This window comes from Pleurodeles waltl, chromosome 1_2, assembly GCF_031143425.1.
Source record: "Pleurodeles waltl isolate 20211129_DDA chromosome 1_2, aPleWal1.hap1.20221129, whole genome shotgun sequence".
Taxonomy (NCBI): Eukaryota; Metazoa; Chordata; class Amphibia; order Caudata; family Salamandridae; genus Pleurodeles; species Pleurodeles waltl.
In genome coordinates this window covers 396,795,070-396,820,034 of record NC_090437.1, presented here as the reverse complement: position 1 = coordinate 396,820,034, position 24,965 = coordinate 396,795,070, and the positions used below count along the sequence as shown (strand labels likewise).

Genomic DNA, 24,965 nt, shown 5'->3' with positions numbered 1-24,965 from the left:
GGCATACCCATTTCCTACAATGCTGAAACACCCATGAGATTGATGTTACTGACTCACACTCTTGAAGAAAATGAATTAACCTTCCCCCTACAGTCAACACTAGGGCTGCTTTCCTGACATGTTCCCAGCGGAGGATGAAGTCGAGGAGGAGGAGGAAGGCTGGTGGGCGACACCACGTTGCCTAAGACTCCCCTGATCCCTGTGGGACCTGTAAAGGGGGTTGGCAGATTGCTGACCCAGGAACTGCTGCCTCACACAAAAGGAGCCGCCGCAGCCCAGCCTAGACCATCGGAAAGGTCTATAAGCTGAGGCGAGAGACTGGAGACCCAGAGACTTAGCTATGGCCTTGCTCTCCTTGAACTTCTCTAGTGCTGAGTCAGCCTTCTCTCTAAATAGTCCAGACGGACTGAACATCAAGGGAGAACCCCGATCCCCTCAACCATGCAAGTCTTCTGTTAGTCCCCAATGAATCCATGGCCCTGGCAACAGAGTCCACAGTGTCCAAGCCCAATTGGATGACCTGCTTAGGAGCTGCCTGATTTTCCTGCAGCAAATCTTTAGAATGCTTTTGCACATCTTGCAGCAGTTAAGGAAACACCTAGAGTTCATCAGCGCATGGATGTATCTGCCAAAGACACACGTAGTATTCACCCATTTCAATGCCATACTACATGACGAAAACACCATTTAGCGCTTTGATTCCCTATCTGCAGGAGTTGTAGGGAAGGAGCCTTTTAGCAGAACAAGAAGCCTGGATCACCAGACTTTTAGGTGTTGGATGTTGGCTGAGGAACTGCGGGTCACCTGTTGCAGTCCTACATCTCCTAGCGATGACTTTAGATACAGCAGGAGTAGACACAGGCTTCCACCACAAATCCAGAGCCTGCTCCAGCAAAGCCTCATTAAAGGGTACAAAGGTTCTGATGTAGCGGAGGAGGAGGGGAGAACCTCAGTCAGTATGTTGGGTTTTAGCTACAATGTTGGCAATAGCAACTGTAAAAGGTCAGCAGCCTTCCTGATAACATTGTGATATGATGTAACCGCTGGAGGTGGAATACCTTCAGGAGACAGCAATTCCCACTCAGGAGAAGTGTCTAGACCGCTTGCCCACCTTTAAAACCATGAACATGCAAATGGATTTATCTTTCCTCCAAATCCTGATGTTCCTCCAAATACTGCTGCTCCTCTAAGAGTCTCAATGCCCCGTTTCTCGATCTTAATCTAGACTCCAACCTTAGCATCGATAAAGAATGAACTGATGCCGAGGATGTATGTTGCGGCGCCAGTGGAGTTGGAGCAGGGACCTTTCCCCGGGTAGGCGTTAAATGACTTGATTCGGAACAAGTATTATCCGGCACTGGTGGCTCAGTCATCCCGGAGGGTGATGGAGCCGTGGGCAAAAAAGGGCATAAAAGGAGCCTGTCTATAATGCGCTGGGATGCATAGAATGAAGGCTAATGGACCCATGGGGACTGCAGGCACACCAGCAGGGGTCATGGCCAGAAGCTGGTATTCTGGTTGAGGCTGACCCCACTTGACTCCCACTTCTCAATTTCTTGTTCTGGAGGAGTAACAGGAGGCCACTGCGTTATAGGACTTGCGGGTGACACAGCGATCCCGACCAAAGACGGTGCAGTTGACATCTGTCAACTTCGGATACAGAGGTGAAAGGGTAGGGCTCACCTCACAGGTAGAACAGCGCCATGAATTTGATGCCAGTGAAAGACCTTGGGCTGACATCTCAAGGCAAGATACGCCGAGAACTGTGGCAACACCTCTTCTTATGTGAACAAGAAGAATTATGGGATGAAGACTTTGAGGACGGGATCTTCGACGTCCCCATTTTTTTTTTTTGGCCTTCGCCAGGAACAGCTTTGCTTCTCTTTCTTTAAGTGCCTTCAGGTTCATGCTCTGGCATGAAGAGCATCCCCTGACGTCGTGGTCGGGAACTCAGGCACCAAAGACAGTTCTTGTGTGGTTCAGTAACTGACATATGACCTCCACACTCACTACAAGGAAAATAGCCCGACTTATTCGGCAGAGACATTGGCACACAAAGAATATTCATACGAAGAAGCTCCCTTGACACAGTGTAACACCTGGCAAGGTAGAAAAAACGTTTGCGTCGAAGGTGTGGGAAAAAAGGGAACCGACGTCAGCATGCTGGGAAGGACTTCTATGGCTCTGATGACGTCAGATGGAGTCACGTGCGGAGCTGTTCCTTTGACGTCCTCATTGACCATTGACATGGAGAGCTAGAAAAAGAAAAAAAAGATTTTAGTTGAATGCTGGTGCACTGGGAGAACTCAAAAGATGAGGAATCCACAGTTAGATGTAGCCAACAGAAAGATAAGATATGTACCTTTTGGCGCTTTAATGCGCCGAGTTAGAGTCAAATAAGGGCAGTAAATAAAACTGACGTGCAGGGAGCCATTTTGCAGTAGAATGTCTGAATGAACCATTTTTAATGCATTTGAATTAAGCCAAAATGAGAAAACAGTTACAAATATTTCAGAATATTCTCATGTATTCACAATAAATCATTGTGAGCACAAAGCCTTAAGTGTATTGCATGCCAACTGTCTGTCCACATCTATATATCCCAGCTGCTCATTGGGAGGTGAAAGATGATACAGGCAAATCTCATCTATTCCACAATTTGAAGAAAAAAAAAAGAAATCTGCAGAATACTGTTTCCACAAATAGGGTGAAGCTAGCGAGGACTGTGCTCACACGGCCCCCTCCCTCCTGCAAAGAGCTTTCAGGTGGATCTTGAAGTCCCTCTCCTTGCCCCCTTGCCCAGCTGCTCGGCAGGCAGAGGCAGGCTTCATGTCCTCACTCGACCAAGACTCCAGCAACACACCCAGCTACCAGCAGGAGTCCCAGCAAGGACCTGGACAACCCAGTGTGGATGGAGCAGCCCTAACTCCACAACACAATGAACAAAATATTTAGAAATGAAAACCATCCAGAGACTGTGAACACTTACAGCAGTGTTCAACAAAAATTGGCGCCAAATAGGAAGAGTGGCAGGCCCATGCTGGCGACGTGCTGATGACTGGCTCTTCATGGTTGCAGCATGCTGAAAGCTGCACAGCCGAGATCTAAGAGGTACAAACTCTGAGCCTAGGTTGATTAGCAGCTGCAAAGGGAAAACTCTGACTCCGATGTTTTTCTCTGTGATGTTTCCTGTTGGCGCGTTAACACCCCTCCAAACACCCCAAAGAAATCATTTTTTAAATGATCGAAGTGGGACAAAATTAACAGGTGCTACGAAAGATGCCACGGAAATATTTTAAAGGGTGCTCATAGAGGAGGCACGGACCACATGGCGAACTGTTTGGAACAAGACCAGAAGTGGTCAGAACTGAGCTTTTTCTTAAACACAATCGTAGGATCTGTAATTGTGGCGTCTAGTAGTGAAAAACAATTGACAGAAGCAAGAAAAAGCTTTCCTAACCTGCACTCCAATTTCAACGACAAGGGAAAAGAGGGCTCCTCAGGACACAGTGCAAGCTGCAGATGCCAACCGCACACATGTGCAGACAATTATTTTCTATTACAATAACTTCTAAAGCTCTCTTCCCTTTCCACATCACAATAAATCAATCAATCGATAAATAAATAAAGAGAGCCCACCCCGGAACCAACATCACAGCTCCTAAAACATAAAATATATAGGATCTACACAGCAATGTTCTTGTCGATCTTCCCTGTACGTTCAAGTTCTGAGAGCTTCAATGATATTCTCGCAAATGTTTAACATTGTTGATGCGGTTGTTTTACCAGTGGCGGCTGGTGAAGTTTGAGAGTGGTGGGGCTGGGCGTGGTGGGGAGCATGTTAGAGGGGCACAGAATTTTTTTCCGAGGCTAGTTGCCATCTCCTGTGCAAATTTTATTTAACAAAATTAGGACAAAATGATGCAGCGTGATTGAGTGTGCATACTGTATATGCTAGCCACATATACAAAATCCACTGAATAAAGTGAACAAAATTGACATGTATTTACACTATACTTTACAGACAATGTACACATAAACTGGGCAAGCACAATGTGCTTGCACAGGATGCCACACACGGACTGTACACACCCTATACAATATAAAGTCATGGCATCAATCAAAATAACTGCAGAGCAAGCCTCGAGTGCTAGAAATGTATAGAGACAGTACAGTAGTAACAGAAAGGCTCTTGTGCCCTGTTCAAAAGCGAATACTAATTAGGAATAAAGAAAAATTACATTAAACACTTTAGAACAAATTGGCTAAAGCAATTGCATAGCACTGGGCCTTCTTAATTCCAGCAAAGAGGCCATGCATTGAATGGGCATGGTCTTGACCACAACTTTTCTGGTGGGCAGTGTGTGAGAAGCTAACATCGGTGGTTAGCAGCTGGCACAGGTGGGCAGTGAAAAACTGAAACTGGTTAGTATAAAGCACTCATACGGATGCTAAAAACTTCATAACCCAGCTCTAAGGCTCTTAATTCTGCATTTTTCAACAAGACCATAAAGCCCACAATGACTGCAATGCATAAGCTCACAGCAATATAGCACTACAGCGGTCTCTGTGGAAAATGTTTCCAATATATGTGCCATCTCCAGCCTCTCATTTTAACTCCTTGGTGATTAGAGAGTGCAATAAATTATTCTGCTTTTTGGAGCTTCCCAATGATTTATCCAAGCGATTTGAGGCAAATTATTCATGCCATCGATCTCCGACTCACTGACCTTATTTTTCATTGCAGAGTTCAACATAGAAACTCGTCTAATGTGTCTGCATCACGCATAGACATGGGACACTTGCCAGTCTTCCGTTACGTTACAATATTTTAATGTAGTAGTATCTACAATTTTCAGGAGCTCTTCGTCTGAAAGGCGAACAGTTGGAAACATATTGGTAGCAATGAAAGAAGAAAGACATCTAGAAGTCCAGTATTCTTTCAAACACTATTTAGCCTGGTTTTCTAAATAGCTAGTTAGTTATTTATATCAAGTTCTGCTCATTGTTTTCGGCCTACTGCGTGCACATTTTCAAAAGACTCACCTGTTGTCGGGAAGCCTGGGAAAGTGCGCTCTATTCGTTCCTCCGCTCCTGCATCCCTAAAGTCCAGCTGGGAGACATCCACGCTCCAAGTATATACGCTGTCTGCAGGACAGGACTCTGCCCTCTATAGGGAGTGTAGATGTGTGGGCGTGGCCTGGATAAAAACTCAAACACAGAAGAGCTGAGCTGAAATTCTGCTCTCTGCATTGCTCAGCACGTGGCCATCTTGAGGTAGTAAACAGATACAAGTGGCCATTCAGAAGATCGGTTTAAAAGTGCCATGATTGTCACACAGCACGGACAGTCCAAATAGAGATTTCAGAAAAAAAAATGAACATATTATCACAGTGATGCTGATGTGTCCAAAACAGTCGAATTATTTCGTAAACTGTTTAAACAGTTTGTTTGGTCTCGGAGATTATTTTCTACCAACATTTCAACGTGAGTCTTCTCAGTGTTTTGGTACACGTTTCCAATGTTTTGAAAGGCTAGGATGAAAATGCTCTCCATGTGATTGACGTGGCGGGCTAGCACAACAGGGCTTGATTCTAAAACGCCCAGACCTAACTTTACCGCTACGTCATTAGGGGGTGGAGACTCCTCCTTGATTCTGTGTCTTTGCCGAGCTGATGACCTCACACAGCTCAGGGCTGTAGGTTGTCAGCCCGGCAAAATTAACACTAGATTTTGGGCCCGCCCTATTAGAAAAAACGTCACGTGTCTGTCATCACAACAACAAAAAATACGGTGAGTGGGAGTATACAGCAAGATAGTTTGTGTGCATTCACTGTGCATACAAGTGTTTTTTTTTCTTTAAACAACCAGTTTTAGCATTACTTTCATTTTGAATATGAATGTAAAGGGGGCGGAGCCCCGACGCCCTTGAACAGAAACCGCCACTGTGTTTTACTATTGTTTTCAAAAGTTAGGCGATGGAAAAAGGGAAAAGCAAGCACAAACAACTGACAACAGGAGGCGGGGAACACAAAGGGCAGTTCAGGTAGGGAGACCATTAAGATGGTTAAAGCAACGAGGAATGGGCGGATTAAAAGCAACGCGGGTCGGGGTGAGTTGAAAAACAACGGAAGGGAGCCGGCAGGGGATGGGGTATTAACCGCCTGCTGAGACTACAAGAATGTAGCGGCTGCACTCATGCAGCATGTAAATACAAAAAAAGAGTGCAATACAGGAAGCCGATTTGTTCCAGCCCATGTGCAGTACATATAATGGCAAAGGTGCAGTTAGTCTATATTGTCTGCAGTCACAAAAGTGTAGCCCTTGTAAATATTGGAAGCCACAAGGCTGATCACGGAGACTGGCCTTCGGATTTCAAAACATACCAAACAAACAAATAGGCCCCAAGAAGATGGGGTAGAGGGGCAGAAATGAGGAGAGGGGAAAGCAGGGGCGAGGGATTAACGTTTGCTGGGTAACAGCAATGCAGTAATTTCCAGACATAGGACACTGAGCTCTCTGAGGTTTGCGTTAGTTTGAAAAGGCATGTGGGGAAGGGAGACTCATACCCCCCACCCCTGCTGTAAGAGGTACAACCCAGCTGTTAGTCTAGCACCTCTGGTAAGACAGTGCCTGCAAACAAGTAGTAGCAAACTTATGGTTGTGGAGGTGGCGGTTTGTTTTGGGGGCTGGCACGGCAGGTGGTCCTGTCCACTCTGAACGTGGTGACAAAATAAAAAAGAAATACCTCTGGAAGCATGCGGCCAGTGGAGGCACACTGGCTGCCAGCCACTGACCGCCAGCCAGAAAGGAAACTTGGCCCAAGCTCCAGGGAACAGCAGTCAAAGCAGTGGAAAGAGGCAGTGCAGCCTGATGTCAGATGTGGCTGCTGACCAATGTGAAGCAAGAAAAGAAGAATGACACACGAAGTCTACCAATGGTAAGTAACGTGTGGCATGTTGGTGGGCTGTAACCCCTTTTAAGACTTAAAAAAAAAAAAAAAAAAAACACACAACATAAAAAAAAGATTTCGCAAGTGTGCACCATGCAGGCGAAACATAAAAAGGACTGTTTTAAATTAGTTCTAAAACTACTAATATTAGATGTTCTAAAAGGGCACGTACACACACTAACATGTCTGCGGCTAGATTATGAGCAGGCTTTTTCTTTTTTGTGCAGTTTTTAGGTTGCTATATTATCACTCTCCATCTTTTGTTGAGGTATGCTTTACTGCACCTCTAACCCATCACAGTACCCATTTTTTTCATGGGTTTTCTTTCCTTAGCTTTCTGAAGAAACAGACATGTACTACTTCACACTTCAACAGCAGCTGCATGCCTAAGATTGTTTTTCCTTCCTGTTCTTAAAACCTGGATTGTTGTTATTTGTAAATATCATGGTAAATATATCATCATGCCCCTTGTTGCCTACATCAGGCCTTGAAAAATCTGCTAGCCCACTCTCTATGGAGAGTCATTTTTTTATCAGGTTGAGTTATTTTTAGGACATACCCCCCCATCTGACAAGTTAACAAAGAACAGATGATCTGTTCAGTCAGAAAAACACAGCAATAAAGAGACCTTTAAACCTTATTCTTGTCACATTTGCTCGGAGGCCAAAAGTCAGTTTATCTTTTTCATTCTGACTGTAGAGTTCCAGGATTTTGTGTGGTAACTTGCCTGACCTGCTGTAAAAAGGGTCAAATGAAAGGCTGTGTGGGTTTGTCCTAACACATAACATTTAAATAACTAAGTGAACTGTACAAACATTTGAAAACACGCCAGTAGTTGTGAAATACCTTTGTTTGTTCTGCAGTCTTATGAAAAAATATTTTAATAGGATGCAAACAAATAAGAACACTTTACTTGGTGATGAGCATATGAAATATGTTTTCTGATGCCCAGTTTTCACAGATTATTAATACACTATATAGTGTTATCAGTAAGGCTGCAAGATAGCGGGAAGGTTTGTGGACATTTCTTGGAAATGTACTGTTTCTAAATGACAGTGTGCTATCACATCATGTGTTAGTGATATATTTATTAAACGTGAGTGTTTAAACACACTGGGAAATACTTCTGCCCTGATGGCAAAGCTATTAGTAAACTGAGAGACAAGTCATGGATCATGTGTACCCTATATGTGGACTAGATTATTATTATTATACATGGAGCAAATGTTCAGTCTATTTAATCAAACAAAAGTTTTTTGTACAGTGGAAACGCTCAACTCACATATTTGAAGACGCATTCATATGTGAGAATGATTGAAAAGGCAACTCTGTAAAATAAAATATTTGCCTAGGATCACACAATTTGAGACCTGTTTACAGGTTAAGTACATTACAGTTAGGTAGAGTGGGTTATTTAAGTTACTCGACCTGCAGGTCTAGTAGCAATTTTATGATTTTTCGAGTCCTGTACATAAATAGCTTTAGTGAAGGCACTTAACAAATAAAGTAACCAAAACTCCTGCATGCAACTGTGGTCATCACCAGCACATGTAAATGGTATATTTTTAGAGAATCTTTTCTTTGGGGGTGGGGTGGGGGAGGGAGAGGGGGACAGATTTGATTATCCTAGCCTGAATAACCCAATCCCCAGTTTTATAAAATAGGGTTTATTATTTTTCGCCATAGAAGAGTTTTGAATTATTAATTTAGAGAAAATGCTTCAAAAGGTTCACATTATATCGACATGTTATGGATTCGAGAAATTTGATGTTGAAGGTAGGGGGGCTGATCCAACAACAGATTGATTAAAGAATGAAGAAATACATTTGAAGTTATGAAGGTGGTATCCAATGTGCTGAAACAAGAGTGTACTCAAACTGAAGAGGTCTAGTTCAGTGGTTCCCAACCTGTGGTCCGGGGACCCCTGGGGGTCCGCGAAGCCTTCTCAGGGGGTCCGCGAGAGCCTAGAAAATTAAAAAATATTAACAAATATTCCTAAATTAGGTCCCCAGATTCCAGTAATGACCTAGGCGGGGGTCCCCGGATTTCCATGATGATTCAGTGGGGGTCCCTGGGTTCCATTAATGTTAAAGTGGGGGTCCAGAGAAATCAAAAGGTTGGGAACCACTGGTCTAGTTCAACAGTTTCAGAAATAGGCCCAACTTTTTGAAGGCGATTATTGACAAACTGGGACAAAAACAAGAAGCAGTCAACTGAGAGCAAAAAGGAAAGCCAAACAATGGTAAGCAGTGGTTAGACTCCAAGCTCCTCTATGTTCATGGTAAGTCACAATATGCTGTCTGGTGGACTCAACCTAAAAACGCACAGAGAAATCAACAACCAAGATCTGCCTGTCAACTGAAAACCTTGTAAGTTGTTGGGATGAACTATCTAAAGTTGTGACAGGTACACCTGGAGGCTACTACCTGCCACAGCAGATCTTCATGGTGGCTTATACCTACCACTATGTCTGGAGCTGTTTGGGCTATATGGCTCTCTGCTGCTGAAATTACAGTTAGTCAGTAACAAGTATTCCCAAAGTGTGAGTGCATTAAATGGTGCAGTCCTTACCATAGAAAACAGTCTTTCACCCCATTGGTTAATAGATAAGGAGTGACTAATTACTTCCTCATCTTCTTTTGTAGCCTCTTTTTAGTATGCACAGTCACAAAGATCAATATATTTATTAAATATGTCCAATACATTTGGTAAGGCAGAGGACCTTGATGACTGAATTTCTCTACAACACATGTGCAAGCCCCCAAAAGCAGCTGAAACATGTACATTAAAAACTTTACATTGGCCAATGCTTTAACTTATGTTAATATTACGCTTGACAGCATTAAAAAAGCCTTTTAAACCTGCCACTCTCCTTTGGACGTGCATGGCTTTCTGGGCTCCGAGCAGCTGGTGATATTTAAGGCAAGATAATGCTGGAGTTACATACCTCCTTAAGGCAAAGGAAGTTTAACAATAATGCATAAAGACTAACTTCTTTAAAAAAGTAAAAGACAACTTTAACATCTCTTCACACTATTTACGTTAGAGTGTAAGCAAGAGGGTAAACTAATGTAATGCAACTTTTCCTCTTCAACGTGCTAACTTAAAACTGCAGTGTGAAATCTGGATAATGTGCACTCAATGCTAAAGAAAGATGTGTGGGAAGACCAACGTGAACTCGACATAGAATGATACAACAGAGTGGTTCTGCCACCTTCACTGTATTATAGTTCTAATAAAGACATGACAGCAGCTGCTTCATGTGCAAAATAGTACTGGATTCCTTCAATGGACACGTTAGTTCACAATGACATTCAAATGATACCAATATGTCCAGTCTTTTGAAAAACAAAATAGTCTATTAGATGAAACCAGAGGCTAATGTGAGAGTTAATAGCATAAAATGAGAACCATTTTCAATCCTAAAAGCTGCAAGGTCTAGGATGGCCTATAGCTGTTTAATTCCCTGGCTATGGATTTTCTAGAGAAATGCAGGCACTAATAAGTGCATGCCGGATGTCATTTGATATACAGATGACATCTTTGCTTCTTGGTCCATCAGTCGCCTTCTCTACAGTTATGGAAATGTCAGAGGCCTATAAATTAATTAGCTAAAGTGCAGACAAGTCAGATCATTTAAAGACTCATCTCCATAGGGAAGAAGCTTAGTGTGCCAAATTTTATATTTCAAGTGACCCAGATTAAAATCTATGGTGAACATTTTAGCTTTAAATTACATCAAACTCTTGTCTACGCAGCCCACTACTATTGTGGTGAATTCTAGACTTTTTGAATACAACACACTTCCTGGTCACTTTTTCAGGCTCCCTTTTCTTGCACAGTACAGACACAGAATAGCGGTCTTAAAAGCCTACTTTTGAGACAATCGCATCTCACACTTCTTGTACCACTTATCACAATATTTGTATTCGATATTGAACTTGGGATGCATTGGTGGAGTACTAACGTCTTCCAGCTGTAAGGGGCTGAAGCTAGAGACCATAGAAATGTTGCTAATCTGACCAACTGGGTGTGGCTGTAGTGCTAGTGAAGCCTAGGTGTCCAGGATTTGCCTTACTGAGAGAACATATTCAGATGTTGCCTTTTATAGGAGGATGCTCATCACTCATGTCAGCAGCCTTTCACCATGCTCAACGTGAACGTATTTTGACAATCTGAAAGTTAACTCCCCAGACAAGGAGTGTAAAACTTTTTAGAACTACAAACCGTTTTCTCTCGAATACTGGAGGGTTTTCACAATTCTCTTATTAAGAGACAGCGTAAAGCTCTGTGCTTGAAAGGTACAATGGAGTCTAAAAGGTGTTGCCATGCACAACCATGACCAAATCTACTGTCTGAGCCTCTTCCCTACAAAAAGTAAATTAAAAAAAAAAAAAAAAAAAAAGGATGAACTTTGCCCAAAAGTCCTGCAACACCAAATTCTCTGAAAGCTGAAAGGTTTGAACAAAATGTATGGAAATCAATTCATTCAATTTCAAGTTTCTGCATCTTGAATTACTCAGCAGCAGATCCTCAAGTTAGTTAAGCAACAAATGTCAAATAGATAAATGTTAGAAGGAACCCAACTTCCTCCTTCATATGATGCACGATTAAAAGGCTATTGTTAATTTTGAAAAACATAGGGTTAATTTTATATGTGGACCAGTTTCAGTCAAGTGAGAAGAGTTTTCTGATAAAACATTTGGGTAAATTGCAGCTGCCCGTGGGCTTACTGGTGGCCTGGGGGAATGACTGAACAGTAAGAACCCTAATCTTCAGGGGGAGTCAAATTTAGTTATCGGGGCACCAACAGATGTCGGGTACTATGAAGGTAGTAGTTCATGCTTCAAGAGAGAGCCCTCAAAATCTAAACCATTGAAGTTACTGAATTCTTAGTTTATGATACTGGGTGATGTATTTTCAGGAATTCTATGTTTCACTGGAGAGTGGAAAAGAGGGATGGAAGGCAGTATTGTAGGGATGGTGGCAGGAGATGGATAATCATATCAAAGTTATTCATCTCCCACAATCTACATCTGCATCATTAGTCAGTTTGGTTTCTTGTAAGTAACTGGTCTTCTAGAAATGCTATGTTTTAGTAATACATTGTAAAGAATATACAACAAAGCACAGTGTTATTAAAAATGGAAAGAGATAACAGTATGCAATAATCCTTCAAGAGTACCAGATTATAGTAGTCTGAATAGGGTAATGGAAAATTGTGTGGTGTGTGATTGTAGGGATAAGAGGACAAGTGCCAGAAAACCTCTAGCCTGTGGAAAACGTAAATTGTTAATTTATACTGGCATTTTTAAATCCACCAATGCTCATCACATCAGATTTACTCACCTCATAGTTTTCTCTTTTCCACAGTTCTCGTTCAAGGAAAACACTTTTTTGATGGTCTTCCATGGTGTCAAACTGAGACTGGGACATCTTCATATATCTGCGTATAATATAGAGTTTTTCCTCCTCGCCATATTCTTGTCCTTTGATGTTAAATGTGTAAATCCACCAGCAGTACCACACTATATATTTGCACAGGTATACAGGACATAAGATAATTTGGAAGAGAAGAATATCATAAATCCGAGGCTTCTGATAACCTCCTTTAATATCTATTTTAGTCTTTATAATGTCCCGTATTATCTCTTCTTCCTCTGCTTTTATTTCTTCTTTGGACCGTCTGTGTTTGCCCTTCTCTTTAGCTCTGTTAAAAAGACCTTGTTGCTTGGCAATTTCTGAGGCTTGAATGCGATACTTTGGCACCGTAGAAAGGTAATTTATGGCTTCATTATAGCTGGCCCACCAGCTGTAAAACTAGAACATCAAAGGTAAACAGAACGTTAAAATATCATCTTACAAGAAGGAAGCACATACAATGCAACTAGCAATGCACAAAAGACAAAAACTGCCCCTGACCCAAATACAAAACCTCCATGAATGACCACAAAGGGCTAAGCCTAGAGGCAGGATACATGCAAGAAAGCTAGAGTAAAGCTACAATATTTAAAAATAAGCAGGTTTTACTTAACATACACGACAAGCACACAGTTTTCACCCATTCCATTGTGGACTCGCCAATTACAGACGTGTAATTTAAGAGAAAAATAAAATTGAAGTGACTCTAAAGCACTAAGAACATAATCGCTAACCATTCGGAGTTGTTTTAATCTGGTTACCTTTTTACACAAAAGACATTTTCCATGCAGCGCCTTGCCACACGTCATAGGTAACATCGGTCAGACGTGAATCACTAAATTAAACCAATTACCTCATTACTGGCAAATTACCATAGCAAGATAGTTGACGAGACAAAAGGAAATGACATTTTATCGCTCATGACGCAGGGCTTTGGAGGCCACATACGTCCAAGCCTTAGGCAGTGTGGCCATGACAATGGGAAGGCATGTATGAGGTTGGTGGCGAAAATGTAGAAAAATAAACATTTTTACATTTGTGATCGCAGCCACATTTCCATTTTTAGAAAATATGGAATTTGACATAAGCTTTAACTGCAACACTACAGCAGCTGAGCCTACCAGCCAGGAAAATGCAAACATGCTTTCCTTAACACATACATTAATAATTTGCCACAGGTTCATAATATTTTAGGAGGGGGGGCACTAACAATGGACAGCAGAGAGGTCAAGATTTTTTTTTTTCTTCTAATGGATCATGATTTCTACAAACAAAATACATGGAGTAGAGAATGGCACATATTTACTTTAGTTAGTAGATTTTCAGAAGGGATTCGTTGTGTAAAACAGTGCATGCCACTTATAAGATTTAGAGTTGATATTCCAAGGAGACACCTAATGAGCTATGAAAATGCCATTTTCAAATAAATACTCTTGATAGGTTGAATTTCACATTGATTATATAAGTTATAGCCTTGTAGAGACAGGCTTTACATCAGGCTAATTTGATATTCTTGCTTTCAAGGCTGCTGTCATCTCACCAGCAGCCTGTCTTCAAATCGCCTGTAACCAGGTTATCACCAGCATAAGATGGCTAACAGTAAGTCTCACAGGCAGCAGGCATGACGCAAGACTGTCTTCTTTTTACCACTCATCCACACTGCGCAAAGTTACCCCCACAGGAGATAGAGTGAATCATTTCCAACTACAAGGCACTGTCAACAAGTACAAGTAGAAGTGCCCATCCAACTACCCCGGTGGCCAAGCTTCTCTAGTTCAAAGAATTGCTTCCAACAGCCACCCCAAACCAAACATCCATGCTTCTGCTTTAGGATGTGGATCCTAGGAGTTATTGTACTGCTTGACCTAGTATCAGTGAAGTGTGTGCCGTGCCCCACAAGGGCATCTGGTGACTAAATTCACAGTATAAGAAACCCTAGATTTAGAGTACGAAAGGGCTGGAACATATCCTCCTTTTCCACCATTTATTTAAAAAGATGGGAAATTGTACCAAAGGCAAACTAAAATAAAAGCCATACAACTTAGGTTAATACAAGCACTTACAAATCCAGAAAAGTAAAAAAAAGTGTACATTACATATGTCAGACACCCCTCACAAATTATTTATAAAACGTAAAGTTTGACAGCAAATCAAACATGACTTCTCATGACCATTATTTGTAAATACAGTATCTGAAAGTCGTTAAGGCTGGGTACGTAACATAGTAGGATTATTATCCTGGATCTCACTGTTACAGTGCTATCATATAAAGTCATCCTGACATTGCACACCATTGTGCAGTATTACACTTCAATAGGAGACTACATTGCCTAAAAAAATTGGGGCAAATTCACATATCTTCTGATCTTTCAGAAATTCCAGCTAGGAGGCATATTTCTTGGTCTTGCTTTTATGCACACAATATTGTGGTGTACTTCTTTCGTATAGAAGTTAACAGTCCCTAGAAACTCACACTATTTGGCTTTTCAACCATTACATAACAGGGGGATGCTGAAGGGATATTTAAGTTTCGACCCCAAAATAATCTTAATTTCTGAGAAGCAAATGTCAGATTCACTACTGTAGAGTTCAATGTTGCATAACTGAATTCTTCCTTTATTACAAAGGTCTGCCTCAAAATTCTTAAAACCCCAATCGACAAAGCTCCACAGACTTTATATGTCATACCAATGCGCCCTAATTCAAGGCAAACAATGTATTGGGAGGATAACTGTACACCATAGATCATTTTAAAATTGTACCTTCTAACACATTTACAATCAAGTTAGCAGGAAAGGAGACATATTCAAAAGGTGTATAAAATGGAGGATGGTATTTTTACCATTTTAAACTTGAAGCATTTGATAAAACAGTTTTTAGCCACATTGGTTTATAAACTGAAGGAAGGCCTACTCTGAGATAGCCTGTAGCCGTTAAATGTACAGTATGTGGCTACAGGATATACTTATTTTTCTCAGTATTTATTTCAAGATAATAAGGCACAGAATAGGTATTGAGAGAATCAAGGCTAGTTGGATCAAACTCAAGCTATTAACGCATAAATAAGTGCGTTAATAGCCTAATAGACTAATGGATGTCCTAAGCCAATCAAGACATTGAAATTAACTCAACAGCCACTGCTTATGCCAACTAAGAGCAACAGGTGGAAGAGGGCTGCCAAATACTATGTGTAACCTGTTTAATGCACTATCAGAGAGCATAAGAAAACTTGTTTAATTCTTGTCTTTTATGAAGGTGCTGAAAACTTGCATACTTGCTTTAAAAGGTGGCACTGCTGTTGCAAGTACCACACCGTTGCCAGAATCTTTGTTTTTAAGGAACAGAGAAAGAATTGTGAATGATTGAAAAGTATAGTGCATTCCCTGCACTCACGTTCCAGTTTTCTTTATGTTTTTTAAAGTTTGCTTTCCGTACAGCTATTTGTGGCACTTGTTTAACATGTCATTAAGATTCTTGGATAAAAAGATATTAACACCAAAATGCCACTAGAAACTATTGTTTTAAATGTGTCTCTTGGGAATAAAATACCTTTAGAGCCAAGGAAGTTGCTCTAGTGACAGGGAAGATACATGAGGAGGTGTGTATTTGCCTAGGTATCTTATGTAGAGTAACAAATCAAACTATTCATACTACTGCTTTCTCAATAGAGTCTTGTGACTATGATGCTACTGCTTTAGGACATGCCATTACTTACAAATGATAAAATATGTAAATCATACCAGTTTAGAATAGGTTGCTCAATAACTTACTTGGAAGAGGGAGATGGCACACACAGTGACCAAGATGACTATTCTTACATCAACCTTGGGGGCCAACCTGCGGCTGTAGTAATGGTAGTAATGCCTGTAGTACTCTTCCGGATGATCCAACATGTAGTCATAGTCCTTACGAGTTTCTTCATCCTGAAACATTACAAAGATTAATATTTAGGTATTTCTCACGTCTTAAGTGTTAATTAAAAAGAACTAATGCACTAAAAACAGAAACTAAATACATGAACTAGCCATACAAATTCAAGTCTTTCAAACAAAGAAGTATTTTTAACTGAACATTTTTATGATCCATCTGACTTTTAGATCCAGAACAATCTGACACTAGATGCCATGTAGGAGGCTGAGCAGATGATGCTTTCCTCAAGGTTAGACCGGAGGTACCATCTTCACTGCCTCTCCAGCTTAAGCCTATCTGCAACCTTTTCAACTTGAGAACATCACTGGTGAGATACCTCTTGTGCATCAAGGGACTCGCAGTCAGCTTAGGCTTAGCTATAGATATCTTCAATATCAAGACACCAGTCATTTTTTCCGATTTCTCAATCAACAGATATTACATTTAATGTCACAATCTCTAATTCCAGACAGTGTAAAAGAAAGGAGAACTGAATCATCTCTTAAATAGCCCTTGGCAACCCTCTCTTCCCATAACCCTCACTACCACAAGGACATCTTCAGATGTAGTCGCAACTTGCAAAAGAGATCTCACTTCAGAGACAAATGTTATTAATAGCAACACAGTACTAGGTCGATAAGAGTTGTCAAAGAGAAGTTGTCAAAGAGAAGTAACTCCTGTAGAAAAAACGTATTAAGATCATGTTACGAACAGGGAACATCTTACTTTCAGCCATTTCAGTCCACTTCAAAACTGTTCTGTGGGTGATTTTGTGCCTCTCTGTGAGGGGGGCCTCTCCACGTGGGGGGCATACAGAACATGGTGTGGGGGGGGGGGGCACAAACAAAACTTTTGTTCTAGAGGTGCACACGGGGCCTGCAACCATGTCCTTTGGTAAGGCTGACTGGCCTTCTAGTTCCTAAAGAAGGCATTTCTAATATAGCAAAATTAATCAAACAAGAAGGAGACAAGAAAAGAAATGGATATTTATAAGCCACAATGTTAATTTTGTTACAATGTACCTGTGTGCCCCCTTACAGTCTCATGTGCTTAAAAAAAAATTTAACTTTCCATCTTCATTGTCAGATCCACTAAAAAAGGAAGAGCAGAGGCCTGCACCCTGCTGGGTGTGGTGTTAAAAAAATATATATATATATATATATATATATATATATATATATATATATATCTCAAAGGGTAGTAAGTTCGACATCTCTTCTCGGCTGCTATATACGTGCTCACAGGAGCTCTATGGACCAGTGCTAAGAAAGTCAAAACGGAAGGTTTCAAAGCAATTTTCAAACATGGAATGGTTGTGTCAGACCAAACCCTCATCGCAACAAAAAAAAAATTATCATTCATTTCCAGAATATAGCCATGAAGTTCCTACGGGGAGTTCTTAAAGTCTTGCTTACAGCTAATGTTCACTTTGCCCCAGTGCCCTTACTGTAGAACTTCCATTTTCTGGAAACATTTGCTTCACCTCACAGGAGGATCAACTTTCGGAAGGAAAGGGCAAAAAAGAAAAAAAACAGAAAAAAAAACCCACATGATTCCCGGTCTGCTGGGATGGAAAAGAGAAAAGAATTTCTAAGCTCAAATTACATCTTACTGGCTTCCCTAGGCAAGTAAGCACACACAGCTACTAGCATAGCTTTTTTTTTTGTTTTTAAATACCATTGTGTGGCAGAGGTCCAGATCTCAACAAAGGATGACTGTCTGCAAATCCCTAAAACCCCAGCAAGACAGATTATACAATGAGAACGGTAAATGGGATGCATGCTTTCTAGACCCTCCAAGATACAGCGGCAAAGACCAGGAAATTTTAAGGCGTATGTGAAATTTTCCAGTACAACAGTGAGATTCTGGCAGCTGTTTTGCACCAATTTACATACCGTTCATTAGTTTTAGTTTCGGATTTTAAATTTAAAGCACAAGTCACCCAAGTTAAAGAAATAAAAAGCTCCAAATTCTATCATTATGCCTGTGGTAATGCGCTTTCCACACAGTTATCCATTTACTCATACATCTACATTTATCCTCTCAGCAATAACGGTGTACACCTTCACTTGCCAAAGCATTAACTTTTGATGCATAACAGGAAAGAGGAATACCAATGTGGTGGCCGAATTACATACATGCTTATCCTGACCATTGAGATATGCTTCACAGATATGAGAAGCCTGGATTCCCAGCTGTATCTCTAAGAGGGACGCTCTGAAGCCCTGGAATGGGAGAAAGTTGCTGTTTGCCAGGCTCCGAGACCCTGATTTATCCCATCTTAGGGCAGGAGGTCTGCTACACTAATAAAATGTTTGTTTTATCTCAGCAGACAAGATAAAAATAGCGAGAGTTGCATGCCTCTTCAAATTTCATGGGGAAAAAAAAAAAACAAACACGATTCGCAAAACTAGGAAAAAGCTGGCTGTCTGACTTTCGTATTGGGTAGTTCGGCCATCAAAATTAGATAGGGACTGGTTTTCTCAAGTGTAGCACCTTCAAACCTTTGCCTTTAACTGCAGGTACATCTTCTTGTACAATTTTCCAAACAGTTCTAGCAAAACATTCAGCCCCACACTCCGGATAGATCACCTGGTACAATCATACCATTAGCATGGCAGGAGGTACAAACAAAGACTGACAGTCATGCTAAAGATGATGATCTGAACCAAAAGGTTATTCACAGGGCTCTCTACTGATCAGTCTCAATTTTCAGGGCTTATCAGAGTGAAAACCAACATATTAATAGCAGTCTCTTCTACTACAATAAAATGGGAGCCCTCCTCAACAAGCATATAAAGATGAAAGCTGTCTTTTGATCTCAGTATACGCAAACCGATGTAGAATAATTAACATGTATGTAGGGGTCACTGGGGGATTACCAGATGCACTTCTTAAAGAATCACAGCGACAGAACAGTTTGACTTTGTGATTCATGACCCCTTCTGATCATTAAGTAGACATACACGCTATCTAGGGGCATGAAAGAGACAGAGGATTGTGTGTGAAAGGAGAAGTGCACCACAATACAGTAGGGTGGACACAAGAGAAAGTGAAGGTGTGAAACTTCTTGCTCTTCCTCACCAACTTGCCCAGCAGCTCAAAACCAACTCACTCTGCTTGAGAACTTGCTCATGGGGGTCCCCAACTGGCTCGCTTGGCCTTGAGACCCATTCAAGAGGTACAAGGTTAAAGAAGCCGTGGCATGGAGCCTTAGCTTCCTTCCTGACCCATCCCTCGCCTTCTAAGCTCCCTTAACTTGAGACCCCTAGAGGAAGCATACAATGGTAAAAATCAAGTAAAGGATCAAGAACTATTATTCTTTATTTTTTTACATAAATGTCATACAGTGCCCATAATAAATAATGGGAGGATAAAAGTCAATTATTCAACGAGGCACTGGTGACTGGGTCCTAGGTCAGGTGAAATCTAGTTGCATAACCTGGTTACCCAGATTCCATTCTGAATTAGTGTTATCCTGGATGAAGTAAATCCTCCAGTGGGGCAAGGTAGGGTGGTATAGATGGAGGCACTGAATTTATGCCCCACTGTTACGAGATTTTGGCTCCAAAAGGTAACAGCTTGGAATATGTGGCTGCCAAGGTCTCCATCATCACATTCCTTAACCTCCCACACACAAATAAAGGTTAAGTGACTTTATAGCTAGGTGAATTAGTCAGTGACAGAATCATTACTGTTCTCATACATACAACACCGAATAGTGAAGAAGCTTGTTATGCGCAACACTGACCCTATACCGTACATGTCATGGGTAGCTGAGTTCATGTTGACTATTAACCACAGATAGAAGGGTAACCTTCAATGCACACAATGTTCTATCTGTATAAAATTGTTCAGGGAAATAAAGATCCTCTAGAAACTCAATCCCTGATACATAACTAAAGTCCTACTGCAGGCCGTCTTTACCTGTAGCAAGCCTCTCAGTCAGTGAACCTACATTAAAAAATTAAGTGGATTAGAGTAGAAAAGCAGGTACTGTAAACTGCGTTTATAATAAGAGAGTTTACTCTGTACCACGGTTTGCACACAGTGAAACTCTCATGAGAAATATTTAAAATGTTTTTAAAAAAGGTATCTAAGAACAGTGTACACTCTATGGAAAAACGTATCCAAAGAGAGACTATCCACTTAACATAACCAAGGTCTGATGGTGCTAAAGATACTACCTGCAACCTTCATACTGTTGTGAACAATTTAAAGACAATCCATCTTCTGAACCACAACAAGCACGTGTATATGAGTTAGTGCCTGGAGCACAGTCTTCTACGTTATGTAGAAATTGCAGTGCTGAGATGATTCTTTCTAATAACTAGGCTGCTTACAAATTTTAACATTTAGAACGTAGAATCTTTGCCATTTTGGAAACATTTTCTTAAAAAAGCGAAAAAAACGAGTGGAACATGCTGAACACACTGTCAACTGCACACAGTTATTCTTCAATAGAAATATTTATAATACCTCTTTGTAGGAACCTTGCTCTTTATATAGTGGACCGAAAAGAGGTATCTGTGCAAAAAGTGTCAAAGGTATCCCAAATGCTTTCTTTTGTGGTAGTGTGGGCGAGCAGTCAGGCATTTCAGAGGGTAGTGCTAAGCATTTAATGCACAAACATGAGCTGTAAATGAGACACACTCGAAGAAATCTGACACCAATTTAAAAAAAACATACTTTTATATAAGTTTAAATACCAAGAGTACTGAAATCAGGTGAGCACTTTGACTTATGAATTTTTAGAGTTTGCAAAAGTTGACAGACTTACAGGACCAATCTCCTGTAATTAAGGTAAGTATAAGGCAAGGTCAAAGGCCACACCAACAGGTCCCCTCAAGCAGCACTGGGACAGCCGTGTGCAAGGGTGAAGTTCAGTGTTAGATGCCCCGAGTAAGTCTATGGGGATAGGTCCGGGATGGACAGAGTCCAGTCTGGGCAAACCACCAAGGGGGTTCAAGTCCTGCGATCCTCAGGTACATAAGGACACTAGTGGTCTTGTTCTCCTCAGTCTGGGATGTCCAGGTGCAGAGGTGGTTTGGGCTGTTGGGTTTACCGTCACTAGGGAGGAGTCGCAGTGGCCCACAGAAACAGGCTGCAGATGAGGACTACTGGCCCAGTTCGGCCAAACCAACAAGTTGGCCCGGGTCTCACGAGTCTGGGGGATGTAGGGACACCAGGGATCCTCTTCTCTTTAGTCCAGGATGTCTGCATGCAGAGGTGCAGGGGACTGTCAGGTCTCAGTCATTGGAAGTGGTTGCAGTGAAGGGTGATCTGCAGAAACAGGCTGCAGGCACCACTGGGCAGTTCAGTGGGCAAACCCAAGGTTGACTTAGTCTGCGGAGGGCCTGAGACCCATGTTGACACAGTTACCCCACTTCAGCTCAGGCTAGGTGGCTCAGGTGCAGTGGTGAGGTCCGGTGTCGAGTTTGACAGTCACAGTTCTTTCCTGGGTTGCCTGCAGATACAGGGAAGCAGCTTCTCTACTCCAGGGGAGTTCGTCTTGGCACTCTGCAAAGCACTGACAGCTCGCCTGGTTTCTTGGAGGCTACAGCAGCAGGTCAGAATAGTTGCTTCTTGAGGGTCAGGTGCAGCAGGGAGGCTAGCAGGGTTGGTGCCAAGTCAGATGTGCTCCTCGGCTCCAGTTCTTGAGTTCAGCAGGCTTCTTGTCCACTCCTTTTGTGCTCAGCAAATATCTAAGTATTCTTAGCCTGGGGGGTCACTACACCCCCTATATGACCACTCTGTGGGGAATGAGCATCACCTTGTCACATAATTTCTAATTCCATCACACACACAGCAGATGGCAGGATTCCTTAGGCTGTGTTCATTTCAGGCTGGTCACTCTAGGGGTGTGCGCCTGGAAATGCAACAGACCTCTTACATAGCTAATTTTCCCACTTGTCCAGGTACCTGATGGGCCCCGGGGCAGAGGGTGCCGGCGTCTTCCTCTGAGGAAGGCTAGATCTGCATATCAAAGAGGGTGGGCTTCTTTGAAGCCTCCTTCCTTGGAATGCAGGTCATCCTGTTGGGAGGGGTGTGTAATGCCCCTGCCAGCGCATGCTTGGTTTCTGACCTCCAGAGACCTCCTTGGGGGTCAGAATCCCATGCGTTGGTGGCAGGTTGGCTACAACTAGTCAGTGAGCCCACCAGCAGTAGGTAGTTTTCAGGGGGCATCTCTAAGATGTCCTCTGGGTGCATATATCAATAAATTCATCACTGGAATCAGAGGGTTTATTAATACGAGATGTTGGATACCAAACATCCATACTGTCAGTGAATGTAGCTGGGGAGCTTGTACTGACCAGTGTCCAGCACATATTTAAATGGCTTCCCTGCACAATTACTATGTCTAAGAATCGACAGCCATAGGAGGGGCATACCTGCTCTTGCAGATATGTCCACACATGTAATATAATGCACTCTACCTTTGGGTGGTAAGGCCTGCTGTAGGGTAGCTTACAAATATTACACACAGTGTTTATGGGACATGGCACACAGGCTGTGTGCCAGGTCGTGTTTTCACTTTTGGGAGCACCTTGTTATGCAACCTGCAATGGCAGTCTGCATGAGGTTGGTGCTGGGTCCCTTTAGGGGCACAAGTTGTGCTGCAGCTCTTAGGGGGCCCTCTTCAGTACCCATGACCTAGGTACCGGGGGTACCATTGGCTAGGGACTTAGAGGTGCTGACGGGCCTGGCCACTGGGAAAACAAAGGGACCAGGAGTCTTATTTTTGCTATGGAACACTCGCACTGGAGACCTGGTTAGCTGGAACCCTGTGCACTTCAGTAAACACAGCATCACAAACAATGCAAAAAGAGTATTTGTGTGGGAAATGGTAGTACTGCAACCAGAACCCAGTTTCCTACACTCTACAAACCTATGATGCAACAGGAGCACATGCATTTTGTGAGCACATGCATTTTGTAAGCACTTACACCCAATAGCAGTATCCATGTTGTACAAAATTAAGTTTAAAGTAACATGATAGTAGCAGATAACTATGTAAACTATAAAACTAACATATCCATTGGCTGATATCATCAGTAATGTCAGAACATGTCATTTTGTTTTAAATAAAAAAAACAAATCTTTTTAAATCACACCTAACTATAACATTTCCTTTTGTTCAGTGAATTTCTAGTTTTTTTTTTCATATCCTTTAAGTAATATTTGTTACCAAATGCAAAGCCAACACTTTGCCATGCATGGCCTTTAAATCGCACACCGCAAGCGGAGAGGTGTTTTTTTTTGGGGGGGGGGGAGGGGGAGGGTGAAGGCTGTCCAGCCCTGCTTGAAACGCTCCACAGCCTACCAGCTCCATGCTGTCAGTTGGGCTGCAGGACCTGGCATGAGGTCAGACCCTGATGCTAACCCCTCCTACCACCCGCACAAGCAGCCAGGTCCACGCTGAGCACAGCCTTTGCCTTTTTTAGGCTCAGGGACTTCATACCCAGGGCCTCCTGGATGTGGATGCACCAGTGCCCACCCCAATTATCACCACATTGGAGGCCAAGGTGGAAGCCTCTGTGTTTCCAACAAACACAGCCTGCACACCACATGGTGCAGGAGTTGGCATTGCTCCTGTCTGGAGAGACCAGCCATCTATGCTTGCTCCCTCCGGACGGGAGCAATGTGTATTCTATCAGTGCTGGCAGGAAAACAGACCACAAGTCGGCTCATACCAGCTGGGGACAGACTTAGTGGTTGCTCCCATTTGGCAGAAGATTCGAAAATGCTCCAGTCAGACAGGAGCAAACCTTGCTTCCCCATTCACACTAACTACTGTGTCCTGGGGTGGGCCCCCCCAGGACACTGTAAGCAAGCTGACTCCAGGGGGATGGGGTTCCTGGGGCCAGAAAAGGCTCCCCATTGGATTTACTAACCGGCTCCGGGGATAGGGTCCACAAGGCCTTCAATGTATCTGGAAGGGGTCCACGCAGCCTCGGCGGAGACTGCCCCTCGGATCGACTGGCAGACGTTTATCAAAGCCTGTATACATACATTCTCTAACTTGCAGCTAACGGTGGCATAAACAAACAGGACACAATAGTTTCCCAATTACGCCAGATAGCTCTAAGTGTGTAATACATGAACAAGAAATAATGTTAAGTGGTCAGTGACACGTTGAATGAATAAATTAATTTTAATGTTCAAGACAAAAGTAAATATGCTTCACACGTTTTGTTTACACATTTACAGCTGAAAGAGGGCAAGGTGGAACTACCATTGTTTGTTACAAAATAAATCTCCTCTTTGGCTCTCAAATTATATGTGGGAAGACACTCAAGGCTTTCCACCTTTGAGGACAATGTAGGAGTTGGACAAGTGTTCAAACACTTCATTTCATATGTTGATTCTTTACTTTGTTAAGACTCAATGTACACTGGACACTACTGGGCTATTATAAAGAATTTTGCAGCAGCGGGCAAGGAGTGAACCATACCAAAGAAACAGGAGTGTTCAAGCCTGCCCACAAAGTCCAGTAGTGCTGCCAGCCACATCGTCCATCTTCGCTTAGGTTGGATTGATCCCCTTCCTTTATCTGTGTACTTTACATATAGCACTTTTGGGTCCATGTTTCAGAACAGACACGTTTTCTGCAATCTGTAAAGCTTGCAACTAACCTGTCATTGAACACTACATCTTTACGCGGTTCCAAAAAAGCAGCTCT

At 42.2% G+C, this 24,965-nt stretch overlaps 1 protein-coding gene across 2 annotated transcripts in view; it reads right to left on the bottom strand.

The window, feature by feature from the left end:
• The window catches only part of DNAJC25 (DnaJ heat shock protein family (Hsp40) member C25), a 61,300-nt gene that overhangs the window by 6,193 nt on the left and 30,142 nt on the right, over positions 1-24,965 (bottom strand). The window contains exons 2-4 of one of the 2 annotated variants that reach the window (XM_069239985.1): positions 16,144-16,296; positions 12,302-12,772; positions 2,016-2,255 (exon numbers count right to left, since the gene is read on the bottom strand). In XM_069239985.1, the coding sequence (XP_069096086.1) occupies positions 2,031-2,255; positions 12,302-12,772; positions 16,144-16,296 (849 nt within the window). In that variant the 3' untranslated portion in view covers positions 2,016-2,030. Of the gene's footprint in view, positions 1-2,015; positions 2,256-12,301; positions 12,773-16,143; positions 16,297-24,965 lie in introns of those variants that run through there. The other variant, XM_069239996.1, reaches the window with a different exon arrangement.